Source organism: Charadrius vociferus, unplaced genomic scaffold (assembly GCF_000708025.1).
Source record: "Charadrius vociferus isolate BGI_N301 unplaced genomic scaffold, ASM70802v2 scaffold126, whole genome shotgun sequence".
Lineage (NCBI taxonomy): Eukaryota > Metazoa > Chordata > Aves > Charadriiformes > Charadriidae > Charadrius > Charadrius vociferus.
Window position 1 is genome coordinate 950,909 of NW_009648894.1, and position 20,551 is coordinate 971,459.

Here is a 20,551-nt window from a genome sequence, read left to right on the forward strand (position 1 = left end):
TTTATTTTCCTCTTACAAAATTGCTCTGAAAAATTGTACTTTAATTTTAGAGGCATTGAGACCTATTAGGTGCGCAGATGGTTGGTGGCCATATGCAGGCCACTGCTACAGCATTCAGCGAGAACGTAAAATATGGAAAGATGCTCTGACTTCATGTAAGAAGCAAGATGGAGATTTGGCAAGTGTCCACAACATTGCTGAACACAGCTTTCTGGTGTCACAGCTTGGTTACAGTGAGTATATATGTAGACCTGTATTTCATTTGCCCCATCTGTAACATAAAAGCTGGGCTTCATATTAAATATTAATGCTTCTTTTCCGAAATGTCACAAGTGGAAGGCTAAATCTAACTTATGGTATTCTTTTATGTTATTGCTGCTACATAAACATAGAAGTATATTTATATTTATAAAGAAATAATTTACATTGTAAAACCTTATAAAGCAAGAAAAGGAAAATAATAGACACATAACAATCTCTAAAAATTGCACTTTTGGCACCTTTATTCTATGCTTAATAGCTTCAGAACTGACTTCCAAACCTATAAGAAATTTAACTTCTTGCTGAGATTAAAACCTCTTGCTGAGGTTAACCTCTTGCTGTATATCCTTCTAAGAAAATATCTTTCCACTTCTGATTTTCCTTGGATCTGTAGTAACCAGTCCTGACACTTGCCGCACGTGCTGGACTTGGTGAACGCCCCTGGCGGGCCATTACAAGCCCTCTAACGTTTCCCCATGAAGGAGATGTTTTGGCAGATGTCTTCGTGGCTTGGGCTCAGTATGATCTCTTGACAGGTGGGACATCACTGTCCTGCCCTCCATGCTAGGGACCATTTTGTTGTTCTGAATCACAGGTACTCAGAAAGTTTGTAAAAATCTTCTGCCAGCCACAAACCATTAAATACCATTAAACTTGGTATTTCTGGATGGAATCTGAGGCATTTTCAGTACAGACTAGGACATCTCTTAGTGCAGATCTGAGAGGAAACCAGCATTTTTGTTAAAGCATGAAGACCAGCTCTCATGTACCGCATCCCAAATTTATCAGTCCCTGCTTGTTCTGGGTGTGAAAATATTCACTGTATTGCATAGAGGACTGTTAGCAAACCTATCTCTTTCCATGTTTCAGAGCCCACAGAAGAGCTATGGCTGGGTCTGAACGACCTGAAGGCTCACTTCTATTTCGAGTGGAGTGACGGGACTCCTGTGACGTTCACCAAGTGGCAGCGCAGGCATCCCACCTACACAAACGGTCTGGAGGACTGCGTTGTTATGAAGGGGCAGGTATAACCATGCAGTCATCTTATAGTAATGCAAACTAATAACTACATCAGTCTGAAATCACCTGCCATTTCATTTTCCTAGTGCTACCTTTTGAAATTTCTTTTCTGCTGAAAAGTGTGTCCTAGAATCTTCTCATTAGATTCTAATTTTCCCATTAGATTCATTCTAATGCTGCAGTTATAGCTCTGGGAGAGGAATGGGGATGAACTAGTTAATACCTTGTGTGGTTATCATAGATGCTATTTGCATACCTCAATCTCCAATCCAATAGACCATTACATCCCTCAACGTCACTTCATTGAGACATGGCATTGAGGCATGGAGACCTGGCACTAGGGCATGTGTCTTCAGCTGTGACATAAAGACAGCCCTTACACCTACCTGTCAATTACTTAAAATCCTACACTATTTCTGACTGCTTGACTCATGTACTTTATTTTCTTGCAATACATCATTCTTTGGGTTTTTAAACACATTTACATGCACACACATACACGCAAAAAGTGTCATGAATTTTAAATTTCAAATAAAAAATGTTGTTATGAAAGAAATGTTGTTATTGAAGGAACTTTTATATTGTTTGCCAGTATTAAGCATTAGTAGAATTGATCATAAACCAGATTTTATGGAGGAAAAAAGATCCTATTGAAATTTTATTTTTTACATAATTCCTTTTTTAAAAGAAATCAGTCATTTTCCAAGTCTTCTCCTTGATGGATAAAATACTTAGATTTACTGCAACATGCTCAGATGTACATTATTTTGGTTTCATTGATCTTTTTGCCAGAGGTGTAGTGAAATAATACTGCTCTAAATGCAGACCCATTAGCCCCACGAGATGTATCTTTACAAACCCTCTGATAAAATAGATGGTTAAGACAGCAAATAATACTGAGACTTCAAGATGTCATTTAATCCTTTCTTTCATCTCAAAACAACATCAAATGGATCTTAAACCAATTCTGACATACGTGTCTATTTTTTCTTAAAAAAAAATCTCCAGCAATGATCCTATAGACTTCCTAGGTAACATATTTCAGTGGGCCTTTTAGTGAAGAAAGAAGAAAACTTTCTTATTTTTATGAATGCCTTTTTTTTTTAAATGCGTTTCGTCTCCCTGCTATTGTAGGATGGATACTGGGCAACTGATGTTTGTGATAAGCAACTTGGTTACATCTGTAAAAAGAAGCCTTCATCACAATCCTCTGAGAAAAAGGCAATGGAGGACCCAGGCTGCCAGAAAGTAAATACTCTCTCATAAATTCATGATATTGGAAAAAATGAACAGGAATTAATTTACTGGTTCTTCCTTCTTTTAGAGTCCTTCTGTTTGTATCTTCTAGAAAATCTACTCTTGAAGAAACCTAGTCTTTTCCTGCTAGCATTTTACTAATATATGTGCATTTTTCATTTTTCTCTGAAATACTCAGGAAAGTAAAGATTCATTTCCATGTACATGAATACTGCCTTTCCCTCCATTCCCAGATGAGCCACCTTGTAACAAAATTACATATCTCTTTTAAATCATATTCCACTGATACTCTCTCTATTTATGCTCTTAGCCTAACAATACATGTAAAATTACCAAAAGCCACTTTGTCTCTTCTGCTGTCTATCTAAAGTCTTTATAAAGTCCTTACTATATAATAATGATAAAAGAAAGAAAACAATTTCAAAGCAGACAAGAATCAGCTTTTCTTTACCGTGTTCCTACAGATGGACTACTTAGTTGGCCTTTGAGTGATATCAGCAGATTATTTTTTTCCAAATGAGTAATTTTTCCAGAATTGACCTTTTCAGAAAATCATTATATTTATATTGGTCAGCACAGATCTGTCTAAGAGGAGGAAGAAGCAGAGATGTTTTACTAATATTCCTCCTTTCTGCCCTCCCCACAAACAAGCACTGATCGCATTCCTCTTCGCTCAGAAAGTCTCCTCACCCGTTCCACTTAGGGACTGCAGGGGCAGCTTTGGGGAGCTGTGCTTTTATGTGAATTCATTTCCATATTTCAATATTTTTGTATATCATTATTGTCAGATCCCGCAGCTCTGGAAGACCGGAGCTGCAGCTCCCCCCTGAATGAATCACAGGCTCTTTACAGTGCGGTTTGCATAATCCCAGCCTTACAGAGCCCTGGAAAACGATAGCAGGTAGCACAGTCACAATTTTCTTTGAAAAGTCATGAACACATAAAGAAGATGAAAACTATGATCTTAATGTCATCCTTTAAATAAAAAGGCCTTCTGTAGGAGCAAACAGCAACACGAGCTTGTGTTTATTAGCAGATCGGCCCAGTCTCATCTTGGTTTTAAGCTTGGTTGCAACAAATTTAACATCGAATATTTATACACAAAAGAATAGAGCTAATTTCTATATTGAATTCTTTTTGAATTTCACATTAAGAACCTTGTGTTTTACACAGGGTTGGAAAAGATATGGTTTTCACTGTTATTTGGTGGGGTCTGCACTTCTGACGTTCTCAGAAGCAAATAAGACATGTGAACGGAGCAAAGCTTATCTAGCTACAGTGGAAAGCAGGTAGGAAAATATCTTTTTTTTATACTCCAGAATCAGTTCTTCTGATGGAGAAATTTGCAAAAATTGTACATTTTTTGAACTCTTCAAAGTATTTCATCAGCACTTTTCAAAAATTTTGTATTATTAAGCCAAATAAAATTATCCATGCAGGAACAAAAAAAAAAAGACTCAATGTTTTAGGGCATTCTACTTAAGATATTAAAACAGTTTTCGAATTTTGGGGGTTCTTGAGTTAAACAGTTTTATCTTTCATTTCCTAATTAAAGCAGCTTCTGTGTTATTTTGGGGTTCTTTTCTGTTGGAAAATAGTTGCTACAATTTTCATCTATTTACTGATGGGTGTTCTCTCATTATGATAGGAAACCTTTAATGAAAAATATTTTCCTGAACTACTATCTGAGCCGAATTCTGAACCAATGTAGGAAATCTTCCCCAGGGCCTACCCCACCGCAGCCAGAATGTATCATCTCCAAACTACCCATATCTGTCAGGCTTTGTGGGCTTCATGACCTCTGAGGAAACATGACTGCCTTCAGAGGTGATGGGTATCAAAGCTGGCAGTTTGGTCCTCACTTGGTGGTCTGTTTGAGGCACCTCAAAGGTTTGGAAAGACAAGGAAAATAGTAGAAGCCCAAGTGAGTAGTGACTTGCAACATTTCAGAGAACTCGGCGGAAAGGTGAGAAGACGCCTTCAGCTGAAAGGAGAAAGTTGTCCCTCACCAATTTTTTGACCACACTTAAGAACTTTCTCAGCTTTTGCCTGAACTTCACTGAGGAGCTATTGCCTTGTGGTCATGCTAGCATGATAGTGATATCTCTGTTTGTACCACTTAGATCAATATTGCAAGGTAATAGGTTGTGAATGAACACTGTTTTCCACTTCAGAAATGAGCAAGCCTTTCTGATTAGTCTGACGGGGCTGAGGTCTGAAAAATACTTCTGGATTGGTCTCTCCAACACAGAAGAACGAGGGAGTTTCAGGTGGACCAGCGGTGAAACTCCTCTCTTCACACACTGGAACAGAGCAATGCCAGGTAAGCTCTGCATGGGGTCAACCCTTGTGATGGGAGCACAGCTGGAATTCATGCAGGTTTCTGCTTTCCATCCCTGGGTGTTAGAAATTAGAGCGCTTTCTTTTGTGCTTGCAGCTTTAGGTGGCCAACACCATCAGACCTTCTGTTTGGTATCAGTGTCACAAACACAGTCACAGCTGAGTGTCAGGTGTTATGTAAGTCAATCTCCTGCGAAGTTGTACACAAACAGATTTTTCATGGGCTAGACTGAAGGGAATACTGTGCAGGAGTTAACAAGGTCCACAGTCTCATTTTTTAAACTTTTTTAACACCAGTTAACAACAACTCATCAGACTGAGAAAAATTACCATGGGCAGAGTTCTTTGACCCACAAGGTGCATATGTGAGAAATGAGCAACAAGTGTCGAGCTGTTCCGCATTTCAACAAAACAGATTAGGGTCTATGTGGGAACACTTACCGTCACGCTTCACCTTTGACACTCCAGCATTCTCCTGGAGAAACAGGCTGCTCCTGGCTTGGATGGGTGTACCCTTTGCTGGGTAAAAAAGTGTCTGGCTGGACAGACCCAAAGAATGGTGGTGAATGGAGTTAAATCCAGTTGGCAGTGGGTCACAAGTGGTGTTCCCCAGAGCCGGGTACTGGGGCCACTTCTGTTTAATATCTTTATAAACGACCTGGATGAGGGGATCAAGTGCACCCTGAGTAAGTTTGCAGTTGACACCAAGTTTGGCGGGAGTGTTGATCTGCCCAAAGGTAGGAAGGCTCTACAGAGGGATCTGTACAGGCTGGATCGATGGGGCTGAGGCCAATGGTATGAGGTTCAACACGGCCAAGTACCAGGTCCTGCACTTGGGTCACAACAACCCCATGCAGCGCTATAGGGTTGGGGAAGAGTGGCTGGAAAGCCGCCTGGCAGAAAAGGACCTGGGGATATTGGTTGACAGCTGGCTGAATGTGAGCCAGCAGTGTGCCCAGGTGGCCAAGAAGGCCAACAGCATCCTGGCTTGTATCAGGAATAGTGCAGCCAGCAGGACTAGCACCGTGATCGTCCCCCTGTACTCGGCACTGGTGAGACCCCACCTGGAATATTGTGTTCAGTTTTAGGCCCCTCACTACAAGAAAGACATTGAGGTGCTGGAGCGCATCCAAAGAACAGCAACAAAGCTGGTGAGGGGTCTGGAGCACAAGTCTTATGAGGAGCAGCTGAGGGAACTGGGGTTGTTTAGCCTGGAGAAAATGATGCTGAGGGCCTTATCACTCTCTGCAACTACCTAGAAGGAGGGTGATAGGATGAGAGGAAATGACCTCCAGTTGCACCAGGGGAGGTTTAGACTGGATAATAGGAAAAATTTCTTCACTGCAAGGGTTGTCAAGCATTGGGACAGGCTGCCCAGGGAAGTAGTTGTGTCACCATCCCTGGAAGTATTTAAGATGTGTGTAGATGTGGCACTCAGGGACATTGTTTAGTGGTGGACTTGGCAGTGTTAGGTTAACAGTTGGACTTTATGATCTTAAAGGCCCTTTCCAACCTAAATGATTCTGTGATTCTATGATAAGGATGATTTGTATTCTAAAGCTGCAAAACTGTTTTTGGCAAAGGTGTGTTTGAAGACTTGTTGGCCCATATCTAGGCTATGGCAGGAGGTATTAATTTTATATCCAGTATGTTTTTAATCTCCATAATCTGCATCTTACTTTTCCTAATTTTCTATGAATAAAAGCAAAGCTCTCATTTCTTAGACAGTCATCGAGACTTTGGTTTTACTAATTTCTTTTCCATATCACAAAGGAAAAGAGCAAGGCTGTGTTGCCATGGGAACTGGAATTGCAGCTGGATTATGGGATGTTGTCACCTGTGAGAAGACAGCAAATTTTCTTTGCAAACAGCAGGCAGTGGTAGCGTTGCCTTCTGCTCCTCCAGTGCAGGTCCCTGCAGCTGCCTGTGCCGAAGAATGGGATGGAGCCTCCTGGGCAGACTCATGCTTCAAAGTAAGTGTGTGTCTACCTTGCCTGTGAGCCTGAGCACGGGGGAGCCCAGGAGTTGGTGCCTGGTCACCGTAGTACTCAGGGATTTAAGTGCTGGGTCATTTTTGGGGAATGATCTTCTCCATGGTATTCGAGTGCAAAAATCCATCAAATATGATGAAATCCAACAATGAAAAACTTGAAACCATGAAAACAGAGTGCTGGAAATATGCTTTCTTTTATTTAAATGCCAGGTGAGAACCTGACCAAATTTATTTACTTCCAGGAATTCAGGGCTTCCGAAAAACATAGCATTGTGTCTCAAGACCCAGCAGCGTCACTTGCATAAGACAACGTTTCTAAGAGAAAATTTATGGAAACCTGGCCCTCTGCCTGGCCCTCTACCTTTTCTCACACAGCATGTGATACTTTTAGTGATATTTTTAGATCCAGGTTCAGTTTGATATTGGTGATGCTTCAGCAAATAAAGGTTTTGTGCATTCTCTTTATTTAGCTAAAAATGCCTTAAAAAGTCTCCATTTCAGAAAAAAAAGTAAAGAAAAAGCAAAATAGAGAAAGGAAAAGTAAATATGCAATATTGCACTTCCAGGTCTTTACTTAAGTATCCGCTCACTTTCTCTGTTGAGACTCTCTGCCTGTTGGGAGGCCAGAGAAGATTTTAGCCCTGTATTTATAAGGGTCTCAATTTCTATGTCACACTCAGTTATTGTTACTAACATTATTTCTTCTGCCAGTTACCAAATTGCTGATTGCTCTTTCCCCAAAATGTCAAGCATCCAGTTCCTCACTTCAAGAATGTGTGTACTTCATAACAGAATGTGGTGCTACGTGTACGCTTGCACCACTGTACGGAAATCTCTTCCTTGGCCAGGGTCAGCACCTCGCAAAACAGCTTTCTCTATCCCTACTGCCTTTTCTATTCCAATCTACTTATTCTCCCTCCACCTTCCATTTCTCAAAAATCTCCTGCTTTCTACTGCAAAATACGATGACTGAGCTATTCCATCTTTCTTTAAGCCTTTTAGTGCTCAAAGTTCCAATTAAGTTATAAAATATTTTTTTCTTCTCTGTACATTGTGATACCTTTTGTTCCCCTTAGAGTTTTGTGCTACTTTTCCCTTATTTTAAAATAGAAGATGCTAAGATCTTTAATCTTTATTATTTATTAATCTAATCTTTATTATTATAGGTCTTGACCAATGTTATGTTGTCTCACTCAAGAGGAAATGGGTCCTAAAGTGACAATGATTTTAGTTACATAGGCAATTATGTATTTGCATACGTCAACCTTTGCACACTTAGTAATTTATTTTTACCTTTTTTTCCCAATAGTTTTTTGTGAGAGAGGGAAACCAGAAGAAGTCTTGGTTTGAGGCTGAAGAATTCTGTAGAGAAATAGGAGGAAATCTGGTCACAATCAACACAAGAGAAGATCAAATTTTAATATGGCAATTAGCATCGTGAGTACTTGCACAATGATTCTTTTTCATGTTCATGCCACATTACCTAGGAATTCCTTCAAAATATATCTGGAGCTGGGCAACTGAGTGAATAAAAACAATCAAATTTAAAATTAAAATTAAAATTTAAAATTTTAATTTGGAAATATCATCCTGAAACATTACTTTAAAAAAAAAATCTTGAATATTCCAAAGTGGCTTTGATATTTTTGAAATTTTCATCACAGGTTTTTATCAAGTCTGTTCTCCAGATCTGATCAACTTTCTAAATGTTAGTCCCTCTCTTAAAAGGGAGACAGTAAGATGTTCAGCTCTAATTGTGACTTTTTATAACTAGCTGCAATTCATATTTAAATCAACACATTCAAAAAACCCTTGAGTTAATGTGTAATGTAAACCAAAATGCACGGACTTAATGCGCAAATTTTCTGACTAAAGACTCCTGAAATCAGAGGAATTAATTTTAATTAATTTTTTGCTAACACTGTAGATGTCATGTCTTGCCTGCAATGTAGAAATTATGCTGTTATTTTCCCCCCAAATTAGACAACAACATTCTGATTGTACACCGTAATGTCAATGGCACATAATGTATAGGAGTTTAAACAAACCTGTTTCACATAGTGGTGAATCTAGGTTTAATTTCTCAAATAGATTTAAAAATGTCACATAGGAAAGTCTTGTGAAACTGAATATGTTCTTACTTCTCTGTTGTCTCTTTGCTTTAGACTATGAAATCTTTGCAGAGGGAAAGCTTCATTTTATGTAGTGAATGAAATAAGACTCTCTTTTATCTTGTCCGTAGGTATGACAAGATAAATAGCATGAACTATTAAATAAATGACATCAGAAGTGCCAAGAAACAAATCATGCAGCTGAAAAACAATTTTCTTTTTTCTTTTTCATTAGTTAAATTGTATTATAGAAGTCGATTTATGGTTTACTTTTGCTAAAACCTCTTTCCATGAATTTCTGCTACAGCCAAGAGCTGCACTGCAGCCCCAAGGACGAGAGCCTGAGCTCGCTCTGTGTCACATCACTTGTCTTTTAACTTGCGTTCAAATGTGACGAGTCTTGCCCCAACACAGAGCACCATCAAACCCTTTGAGACAGAGTGCAGGCAGTGAGCCTGTCTACGGGCCCACAGCGAAGGAGTAGCTCCCAGTTCCGATGTGACAGAGAGCAGCATGTTTGCACGCTTCCCGGCATTTATATCACGGTCCCTCTTTCTACGCTCATGTATCTATACTGTATGATTTATTTTAGGGATAAAGGACTGCACAATCAGGCTTTCTGGATCGGTTTGTTTCTTTTAAATCCTGATGAAGGATTTGCCTGGATTGATGGTTCCCCTGTGAGTACTTATTTGCTGGATATTAATTGACTTTCTGTCCTTTGAAATATATAGATTTTCATTTTTTTATGCCTTTTTTAAGATCCCTTTAAACCTTTGGCAGGTGTATGGCAGCCCTTTATCCATCAGCTGAGTGGCTGCAGTGCTCAGTGGTGGCACTGTCTTAACACACTAATGGAAGTACAAAGTTGCCTCTCTTTCATCCCTGGTACCAGGTTATATCCCATCTTCCACAGTCTGTGCTCTTAGATCTTCACAGCATCCCAGACTGGGCACTGCTGTATGTCACTGCAGAGCAGTCAAGTTGTCATCTTTCACAAAGCGAGATAAACACGACTCCCTCTGCTCATCAGCTTTTCCTCCATCAGACACATTCTTTTCTATACCGTGTAATCTTTACGCCTTCTCTGGGGGGCAATGGGGAAAGTGAGCTGATCAGCATGACTGTCACAGCCCCCTCAGACCTATCTGAACTCCTATTGATCCCATAAACAAGGTACCTGAGATGATGAGACCCTGAAATTGTGTTACAATGGCAATCTCAATTATTTCCACTCCTCTCGAATCACACAGTAATGGAGATGTATTTCCAACACAGGTAATTTATGAGAACTGGGATGAAGATGAACCCAATAACCATGAAGAACTTGAACACTGTGTTATGTTTAATAGATCGCCCCAAATGCGCTGGAATGACTTGCGCTGCGAACATTTACTTAATTGGATTTGTGAAACAAAAAAAGGTATGATTGCTTCCCCATTTAATTGCAGCGGTAAACCTAAGTTCCAAAACAAATTGTATGGATTTAAGCAAATTGAAAAGAAGAAAGATACTGGGAATTGTTCATTTTAAAATCACTTGCAGTAAAGGCAACACATAAAGCAAGAAGAATGAATGAAGGTATTTCAATTATACTCAGATGCAGGAAGTTAAAGATGTCCCTATTACTTTATCTCTGGCTTTATCTCTTTCTGCCATGTGTTGAATAAATTTGCAAGGCGAAGGTGCTTATCCCTTCTCCTTTTATCTCCTCCCTGTATTTCTATCTGCTTCAGGCTTACCCAGGAGAGCCAAAGATGCAGGACACTACAGTACCCTGTACAAAAGAGAAAAAAGCCTTGCTTCCCACTGTGAAATGAATAACGGGAACCAAAGAGAGGGATCAGTTGCTATAGAAACCAGCACCTCTGAAAAAGAGATCAAATGTAGAGTCTGGTGTAGCCTTGAAGGACACCCCCATCCACCAGCTTTACCTGGGAAGCAGGGCCCTAACGCCAGGCCTGCTGCAACTGGTACCAGGGCATGACATGGAGCTGGTGGACGTGCGTTGAGGTGCCTGCCAGTTGCAAACTGGGCTGAGGACCCCAAGTGACAATAGACAATGAAAGAACTTGTTTTGCTTTCTTGGTCCTACTTTTTCATCCCTGCTTCCTGGTTGTAAACTGAGTACCTGAATGCATCTCCACGGAGCAGGAGCTTCTTAAAAGCTTCTTGTAATGAAAAGAAAGTGGATGCACACAGGGAACTAGTAGGAGGCACAATAGGGAGGGGAAGGGAGAAGCAGTTATATAAAAAGCACTGAGTATATCTAATACTTGATGACTCTGCCAATGAACCGTTACCCTTAAACAGTGAATAAGACACCATGGCAGAATTGAAAAACTGCTTAACGGAAAAGGAAGAATCACTGTTCCCTTGTGGGTAGATTAGTCACACAAACACACCATCAAAACACTGACTTCCATATACCAGCTTGAAGCAGTACATCCTGTGCAGCCCCTTCTGGTGCGCTGAGCACACTGCTTTGTACAGATGTGGCTCTCTGGTCTTGGTGAGATTGCTCGGGAGGACATCTGAAACCATGACATAGATACTTTGTTCAGTTTATCTTGATCCAAGATGACCTTTCTGAACTAAAATAAATAATAAAAGAATTAGTTCTTGTTATTGTGAATATAGATTAGATGATGATCACCATGAAAGGAGGGATGCTCAGCTGTTAATTCCCTCATATTCACGTAAAACACATATTTATTTAAGATACACCTTTTTTTTTTTTTTGGAAAAGCAAGGAACGTTATGTTAGGACTAAAAAATAAAATCAAAATAATATGAAGTATGTGAATTCTTCATGAAAATATTTGAATAGCTTTAGTTCTATTCTGCACTAACTGCGTAAGAAGAAAATACTTAAAAGCTCCCAACAGAAAACTTTATATTTCTTTTTCATTTGCTTGCTTATCTCTTATCTAAACTGTTCCTGTAATTTCTTTAATAATGTGCTCCTTTCCATCAAACCACAGAAGAAATGGAGAAAGCTATTAACAGAACTAGTGATCCTTGTGAAGAACAAAATAACAGGCACCCAAGAGAAAGCAGAGCTACCTTTGAGGGGCTATAGGTTGCTCTGGGAATAGCAACAGGTTAATTGCTTCCTCCTGGTCCACCCTGTAATAAGAAACTGGGGTTTGGTATCTACTGGTTCTCCAGGTGTTTCTTGGCACTCTCCAGGACTCTCTTAAAAACAGACTTTCCTAGTGAAAGCCAAGACATCAGGATAGGAGGAATGCATCTAGACACTGGAAATGATGTCTGGTATTAACATCAAGCTTTCAGTACTTGTGAAAAGTTTACTATTATGTAGCTAAGCTTGAGAACTGGATATATTGGCTGGATTATGTTGTTTGGCTCTGGTCCTATGAATGTCAAAAAAATGAATAATGGCATGCCAAGTAAAAATACTAAATACATTTTCAAACTGATTTAAATTTCATCTACAAAGTGATTACTGCAGATCCTGGACTATTTAATACAGTGCTTTTGGAGGTATGTATGTGCGCTTTAAAGATATCTATTTTTCACTAGATAAATGTTTCTAAATTATACATATTTTTTAATTCAATCCAGTGGTATGTGCTCTAAAATCTTGAAAACACATTAAATAATTCATAGTTCCTTTTTTTTTTTTTTTTCCTCAATTACACAAAATATCTGCAACTACATAAAGCAAATGTCTCTGTATTATTTTTTTTTGGTACTTGGAATGCTGCTTATGATGATATTCTATTTTACAGGCACACTGCTAAAACCTGAACCGCACTACAAACTTGGTAGGATTTTTTTACTCTTTCAAGCTAAAGTTTACTGTATAGTTTTCAGACTTCATACAGACCAGATATGAATGTGATATATATGCTGCTTTATCTTTCAGAATATCAAACCACTGATGATGGATGGATTATTTATGAAGATAAGCAGTACTATTTCAGCAAAGAACGTGTCCTTATTAAAGAAGCACGGAGAATTTGTCAGAAGAACTTTGCAGATCTTGTTGTCATTGAGAATGAAAGCAAAAGGCAATTTCTATGGAAATATGTAAGCACTGAGTCTATTAATTATAACTGAATTCTGAAGCAGAATAGCTGATAATATAAAGAGAACAGCCTAGCTATTTAGCTAGGCCAGAGTCCTGAGTTATTGTCCTATATTGCTTATTTATGCAACAATATATTTGTTCGGAACTTGTAAAGAAATTATTACTGCTTCTGGTAGGTAGAGCAAAAAGGCAGGCAAATGTTGAATGTGTGGCAAAGGATAGTTCAGGCCCAGGGTGCTTCTCTCTTTGAAGATATGTAGTGTTCAGCTCAGTGATTATTGCTTTTCTGCCCAGTGTTTTCCTCACTCCAGGATGATCCCTTATCCCTGTTGCCCGCTTGAAACCTGGGTCCAAACCTACAGTGTTCTTGCCTGAGGTGCAAATCTTTGGGGGAAAAAAAAAGAAAAAAAATAAAAATATCACAGGCATGGTTAATGGCCTTCCAGACTTTTGCTTCATATTGAGAAACTGTTTAGTGCTTAACTGTTAATCACTCTTGTTTTAGGTTTACACAAAACTCAGGGGGGAATCATATTTAATTGGCTTAGTTGTCAGCTTTGATCAGAAATTCAGGTGAGTAAAGGAAAACTGGTAATGGACAACAAATGATGGTAATTTCATCTCATTCTGTGTGAGTATTTGTGTGTGCTTTCATTTTACAAGTTAATAACTGTTGTGCAGCTGACCTCTGGATAGTTTTCAGGTGGAGTTCTTCTATATTCAGGTTCAGGTTAAGTTCTTCTATATTTAAGCAGAGCAATGTGTTTTCCTTCCAAATCTGGGAGAGCAAAACCAATAGAAGTTCATGGCTAAGATTCATTTTGCTTAATATCTTACACTGAGAGAATGGAGTTAAACACCCAAGCAACCTCTCCTAGGTAGTGAGGAGAAGCAACAAATGTTAGGATGTTATTCACCTGATCCACTTTAGCCATCAACCTGAGGAAGAGATCAACTCTCGCCAGGTCTCCAATGGCTACAGGGAGAGCCCAGGAGGTTTTGATTAAATGTGGATATAAGGGTTGAGTCAGGCCACTCCCAGTGGCTCAAGTTATGTGAGCTGGAGGCAGGAAGTGCGAGCACCATCTCACCCAACAGCTTTCTGAAACTGCTGGTAAAGAACCCGGTTTAGAAATCTGTTTGTAGAAGTCTTGCAGGAGGACACTTTTCTCAAATGTAAGGGAAGTCCGTGCACTGGTGAGATCTTGGGGTTTCAGTCTCATCCAGATCATAAGAAGCCTTCCCTTCAGGTATGACATTACTTATCTAACCTCTGGCAAAATGGGACACTGATGGGACTTGAATGCCATAGTACTAAACAGATGAGAAGCAGCAGTAATGCTGTGGATAAGTTCCCTGCAGTAGACGTAGAGCCTTTGCCCTCTGGTTACCGTTAATACCTTGCTTGGCCCTTTAGCTGAACAGACCTTATAAGTAAATGACTGCTGGAGATGTCTGTCCGGCAGCCACTGTCCCCTTGTTTCTTTCAGCTGGCTGGATGAGACCCCAGTGAACTATGTTGCCTGGGCTCCAAATGAACCCAACTTTGCAAATAATGATGAAAACTGTGTGATAATGTCAAAAGATTTTGGTGAGTATAATAGCAACAAGAAATATCTGGTTGAATATTTAGCATCAAAAGCTAAAATGTGTGCTACATACTTAAATTTGAGGCTACTCCATAAACAGGCAGTTGAACAAGACTGACAGCTTTTCAGAGCATGTATGCTGAGGTTTAAAACCACACCGTCACTGTTAGGAGATGAATACACCACAGAGGAAGGAGGAGTGTATTAGGGCAAATAGTGTACGTGGCAACTATTTCACCTGCCTCCAGAAGGTTTCATTTATCCTTTACGAACACTGTCTGGTGCTGACTGCTGTAATGGTGGTATGAGGGTTTCAGACAGTGATTCTCTGTACTTCATTTATTTACAGGCTTTTGGAAAGATATAAGCTGTGCTGTGAAGAACAGCTTCATCTGTGAAAGGCACAATTCAAATTACTCAGGATTTGCTCCTGTTGTACTTCCACGTCTGGGAGGATGTCCTGAAACTTGGCTGTTGTTTCACAATAAGGTGCAGTAACAAATATCAGCCATATTTAGCAGATGTGCTATAGGTAGAGAAAACGACTATCCGTTTTGTCTCACTATATAAATTCTCTCTCTTTATACGCGAGTTTCTTGAGTGGTATTCTAATTAGCAGTGTAGTCAATTTTCATGTTGTCAAGTCTGTATCTAAATCTCAAGAAAGGTTAATTTGAATGTTTTGGCTTATAATTTTTGTAAACACCCACGTGCCTTTAGCCATAGTTACTTTCTCAGTTTCTAGACTTTTCTGTTTATTATAGACATACTTACTGCACAGATATACTGTTCCATTATCCTTATCTGTAAGCATAAGACCCTTTTTCGGAGTAACACTGAAATGAAAAAATGAAAGGTCACACTTTTTGTACATAATCAACTATCACAACAACTCATCCTGAGTAACACAAACAGCAATAAATGTCAAATCAAATGTAGAAAATATCTTTTTGCTAAGTACACCTGATCATATGAACTTAAAAAAACCCAACAAATGAAAACTACAAATCAATCCCACAGTGAAATCAAATAGGAAAAGTTTTTATGTATTCAAAGGGCATAAAAAGGGAGAAGCGGCATATGCCAGTTAAAAACCATGTCTTCTGTCCCTCAGAACATACGCAACCACAAAAGCAATATTTTACACTGCTATTCAGGAAAAATCTCCATGGGATACTTATACATGGTACAAAAGAGCACTTTTTCCTGATGCTATTCCACTCATGCTGAGCGCTCATGCAAGCTCAGGCTTTAGCACTAAGTCTGTGGTATATAATTGAAAGAACTTGACCTGAGAGATGTCTGCCCCAAATTATGTTCCCAATCAGAAAATAGTTGCAGTCCCTCAAAAATTCTACTTTTCAAGTAACATGACGCGGAACCTCTTTCTGTGAGCCTTGGCTATCTACTTAATTCCTGAAAAGTTTGTGGAGGTTGCCCAGCACTAACCTTGGACAACCCACAGGTTTGTAAGTGCTGCAGAGCATTGCTGTGATCAGCTGGGTCTCCATCTTGCTGGCGGATAATATTTGCATTTCAGCAGATCCCTTGTCTGCTGCTCTTTATGTGCAGGGACTAGAACTGAACTAATCAAAACCGATGGTTTTAATACTCTTTGACACCTGAAATTTTGTCTAATCCTTTACTCTCCCTACAGTGTTATAAAATATTTGGATCCAGAGAAGAAGAGAGACTGACTTGGCACTCTGCAAGAAGTGCTTGTATAGAATTAGGGGGAAATTTGGCTTCTATACACAGTGAGCAAGTGCAAGGTATGACACCTCAACATTTTGGTGCTAAGTATGAAGCCGGGATATTTCACCACCTAATGACAAGGCCAAACTAGCATCCAGATGTAAATAGCATAACCTATGAGGGAAGACGTGGAGTTGCTTGAGCCAGAGAGAAGACTGGAGTAAGATATTATGACACTTCCCATCTCTTGGCAAAAGCATCACGTGAAGGGAACAGCACAATCTCTTCCCCGTGGCCTTGGAAGATGGGATAAATAGTAATAGTTCATAGCTCATGAAATGCCCACAGATATTCAAGTAATAAAGTGAACAAAGATCCATCAGAAATTACATATGTGCAGTTGGTGCTACCTTGGGGAAGAGTGATTAATCCTTTTGAAGTTCCTTCTAGCCCTAAATTCTATATTTCCAAGAAATCTCTATAATTTTTATCTAAAAAACTTTTCTTTTTTTTTTTTATTTAAATTAAATCAAACTGCTTCAGTTAAATTACCCCCTGTAATTTTTCTCTTCTACCATTATCTCATAGTGTAACAATACTGAACCTGATATTTGGAATATTTTTAAAAGTTTATTGGTTGTTTTATTTGGAATTTGATTTATAGTGAATTTGAAGAAAGGAAACTCCTCAGCTGCTCTCTTTCTCTGATCTTTTTATTTTTAATAGCCTTCTTCACCTTCTACCTAAAGGATGTTTCCAATGAAACATGGATTGGACTGAATGATATTAACAGTGAGGATAGATATCTTTGGACAGACGGAAGCATTTTTGACTATTCAAAGTGGGCAAGACAATTCCCTTTTAGAGATAAATACATACGAGTTGACTGGAAGTATATTACGATACAGGTAAATAGAAAACAAAAGCAGAAAACACATAACTTGGATAATATACTGAAGGGTAGTGTAACCAGCCTGACCTCTCTCAGATAGGATCCTGTATTTCAATGGCTTAAAGCAGAAGGCAACCGAATAATATTTCAGAGACCAAATTTTTAAAGCTGTACCTAGTGATTAATAGGCCTTTTTAGAGTCTATACTTATGGTCATTCCTTTGCAGAAGTCTAGAACTGCAGAAAAAGAGTGATGTATTATAACTAATGCTAGAATCAATTAGAATTATCAGAATTCTAATGTTTACTGAAAATATTCATTATTACTAGCTGGGATTTTTACTTTGTTTTATTGTTTCTCCTTGTACATCATGAATCCAAATGAAAGTTCAACAAATTCAGTACAGATTACCATAAACTACATAGTAAAAATAGCTTTGGTGAACTCCAAGGAATTTTAATAGACTGACAAAAGTTCTTGCAGTTATCTGCCAAGGAAAGTACATTTGCTTAAGATATATAATACAATAAGTTTATTTTCCAAGAAACAATAAATGAAAATAAGAGCCAGAAAATTAGAAAAGAAAGGTATTAACTTTGTCTCCTCAAACCTATTTTCATTATTTTGCCAGACATTTTGCACTTCATCAGCTATAATTCTCTTCTTTAATTCTTCCCTAGACTGACTGTATTGCAATGATGAAAAGATCTGTAGATGAAGCAGCATACTGGGAAAACACCGATTGCCAGCATAACAAAAGCTATATTTGCCAGATGGACAGCAGTAAGTTTTACTTCTCACCTTCTTTGATGGAAGACATTGACTAAACAAACTGACCGTGTGAGTCCTCAGTTGCAACTGCCCAGCTGTGCCTGTAGCAGCTGGGGTAAGGGAAGCAGGGCTGCTTTCCCACTTCAGGAATTCCAGACACAAAACTAGCTCTGGGATAAGGATTATAAAAAAAGTTTGGCCTTTACAGCCTCTCCCCTACCAGCATACCCACCAACACTCACAGAGGCTGACTTCACCTACCCTACAGACTTACTCTCACTGCTTAAATCGGTTGCCTGAACATGGCAAGTAGACACTTAGAAGGCAGGGTCCACCTGCCTCATCCCAAGGCAAATGCCCATAACACGGTTAGAAGAGCCATGCCTTTAAAATGCTTTTTTTCTCTATTGACAGAAAAGTTTAGCCGTCTGTGCTTCACCCAACCAGCACAGATATAGGTATCTGAATCAGGTGATTTTCCAAATGCAAAGACAATGCATAAAGGCAAATCCATCAGTGACCTCCACCATAGGTATCTTCGCTAGCTAGACAAGACACTAAAAGTGGCTTTCCCACCCTCACCTCTAGACCTAACATCCCCTCCGTAAAAATCCCTCACACATACCCCACTGGAGGGTTAACTAAGGTCAGTTGAACGGGTTATTTTGCTCATCAGTCTCTTGCTTTTATATCGCAAGACCAGCAATAATGAGAAGGGCAAAAGTTGTAGTTTTCTTCGTGTAGCCTCAGGGTGGGAGACACATCCGGAGCACAGCTACACTGCAGAGTCCGCAGGAATAGAAACAGGGAACTGCTGAGCAGCAAGTGAAAATACAGGAAGAAGCCACAGCTGGGCCAGATGCTTCACAGCTCGGTCTTGTGCGAGCACAGAAAGCTGCACGAAGGCGTCACTAGCAAAAACAATTGCCAGGGCATTCTTGACACTGACTGAACACAAAGGCAGGTTTTGTCCTTTTTCCTGTCCCCATCACTAGCTCTAGGTCTTTGTCTTCTACCTCCACATATATCATTTAATGTACAACTACAGTTTCCTTTTTCACTTCATCCTACCTGGGAAAGAAGTAGCAGCAGAGCCACAAATTTTGCTTAGAACAAAATCCACCCCTATTTTGAGACCGAAGTGGTGTGGAGATCCTGCACTGTGCTTGTGCTCGGGAGGAATTTCACCTACACTGCGGGAGGGCAACCTAGAGGGTTCTGGGGGGAGGAATGCTATGTCACCAGTATTCACATCATTTCAGCTGGTGCAGTCTATGTCTATAGATAAGCACAGCTCATCCTCTGCCTCTCCCTAATCCCTGAATACACTGTTTACACTATAGTTACACATAATTCCAAGTTACCATTAAAATACGTCTCCTGCATTTTAGATAAGAAATGCCTTTACTGGCTGCTTGTGTTGTCACACTGCATTCATATGTTACTCAAAAGTAATACTGCTATTCATGTAGCTAGTAATTTTTCACTGTTTCCTCCCCTTCCTCCCAAATTTGTACCTCTTTCCTGCAGAGCCTGAACTGTTCCATTCCACAACTGCTCCAGATTCTGATTTCATCCATTATGGTAACAGCAGCTATTTAATCATTCCTTCTAAAATGAATTGGGAAGAGGCAAGAAAAGCCTGCAAGGAGAAATCTTCAGAGCTTGCCAGCATTTTTGATTACTACAGAAATATATTCCTGACATGGAGAGCCCTTATGGATTGGGCTCAACAGCAATGTGGTAAGATTAATAAATTGATAGGTGGTGCGGTTAAATGCTATGACTGGATTACTATCAGCAGGGAGAACTGTAGCATGGAGAGATGTAGGAACCTAGGATTGGTGGACAGCACTCACTTCATTTAATTTCATCCATCTTAAATCATGAAACTCCATCTTAGGCAATGGAGAAGGATGGGAACTTCTGATGGTGTGGGTCTCTCTTTACTAACTCTATGGAAATCTTAGACACTTAGGTCAAACCACCTGGTTAACTTTTAGATGGCCATTTTCAGGAGAGGTGAACTCTAATCAAAGGGAGCAACAGGGTCATTAACGCTAGTGCCTCGTGATCATTGGCAACTTTAGCTTTTTCATTACTTTTTAGTTCAGAAGGGTTCACAGGATATACTGTGTGCCTCTGAACACCCTCCTTGTTATGCCTGCAAAGTCCCAAAGACTAAAAGCAGTAAAAGCTACACTACCAGAAGAAAAGCATATGGAGATCCAGGTCCACCACTGTGTAAGGGAACACTTGAGTGAGCATCAGTCTTACTAACTCTGTGACTGAGTGCCAAAATGAGCTTCACCTTCTCTAGTGAATATGCAGTTGCTTAATGTACTTAACTATCACATTTCTATTGCATTGTTCTTTGAGCTGACTAAACTACCTTGAAAAAAAAAAAGACCTCTTTCATCAGTAATAATTTTCTTAACTAGTGATTGTTTTTACCAATTGTGATTCCACACTGATACATAACGTAGCAAAACATGTCTGAAATTCAGTATCCCTAGGGAGCACTTACAATAAATGTTGTGTAAAAATAGCATTTTTCATTATAT

The 20,551-nt window shown here is 39.4% G+C and overlaps 1 protein-coding gene across 1 annotated transcript in view; it reads left to right on the forward strand.

The window, feature by feature from the left end:
- The window catches only part of LOC104288351 (macrophage mannose receptor 1-like), a 34,777-nt gene that overhangs the window by 6,128 nt on the left and 8,098 nt on the right, over positions 1-20,551 (forward strand). The window contains 19 exon segments of the mRNA XM_009887146.1: positions 51-233; positions 1,132-1,286; positions 2,416-2,529; positions 3,712-3,827; positions 4,713-4,861; positions 6,652-6,851; positions 8,181-8,308; positions 9,575-9,662; positions 10,261-10,405; positions 12,738-12,773; positions 12,875-13,038; positions 13,545-13,612; positions 14,530-14,630; positions 14,978-15,117; positions 16,286-16,400; positions 17,050-17,231; positions 17,897-17,999; positions 19,518-19,689; positions 19,691-19,730. Of these exon segments, the coding sequence (XP_009885448.1) occupies positions 51-233; positions 1,132-1,286; positions 2,416-2,529; positions 3,712-3,827; positions 4,713-4,861; positions 6,652-6,851; positions 8,181-8,308; positions 9,575-9,662; positions 10,261-10,405; positions 12,738-12,773; positions 12,875-13,038; positions 13,545-13,612; positions 14,530-14,630; positions 14,978-15,117; positions 16,286-16,400; positions 17,050-17,231; positions 17,897-17,999; positions 19,518-19,689; positions 19,691-19,730 (2,399 nt within the window).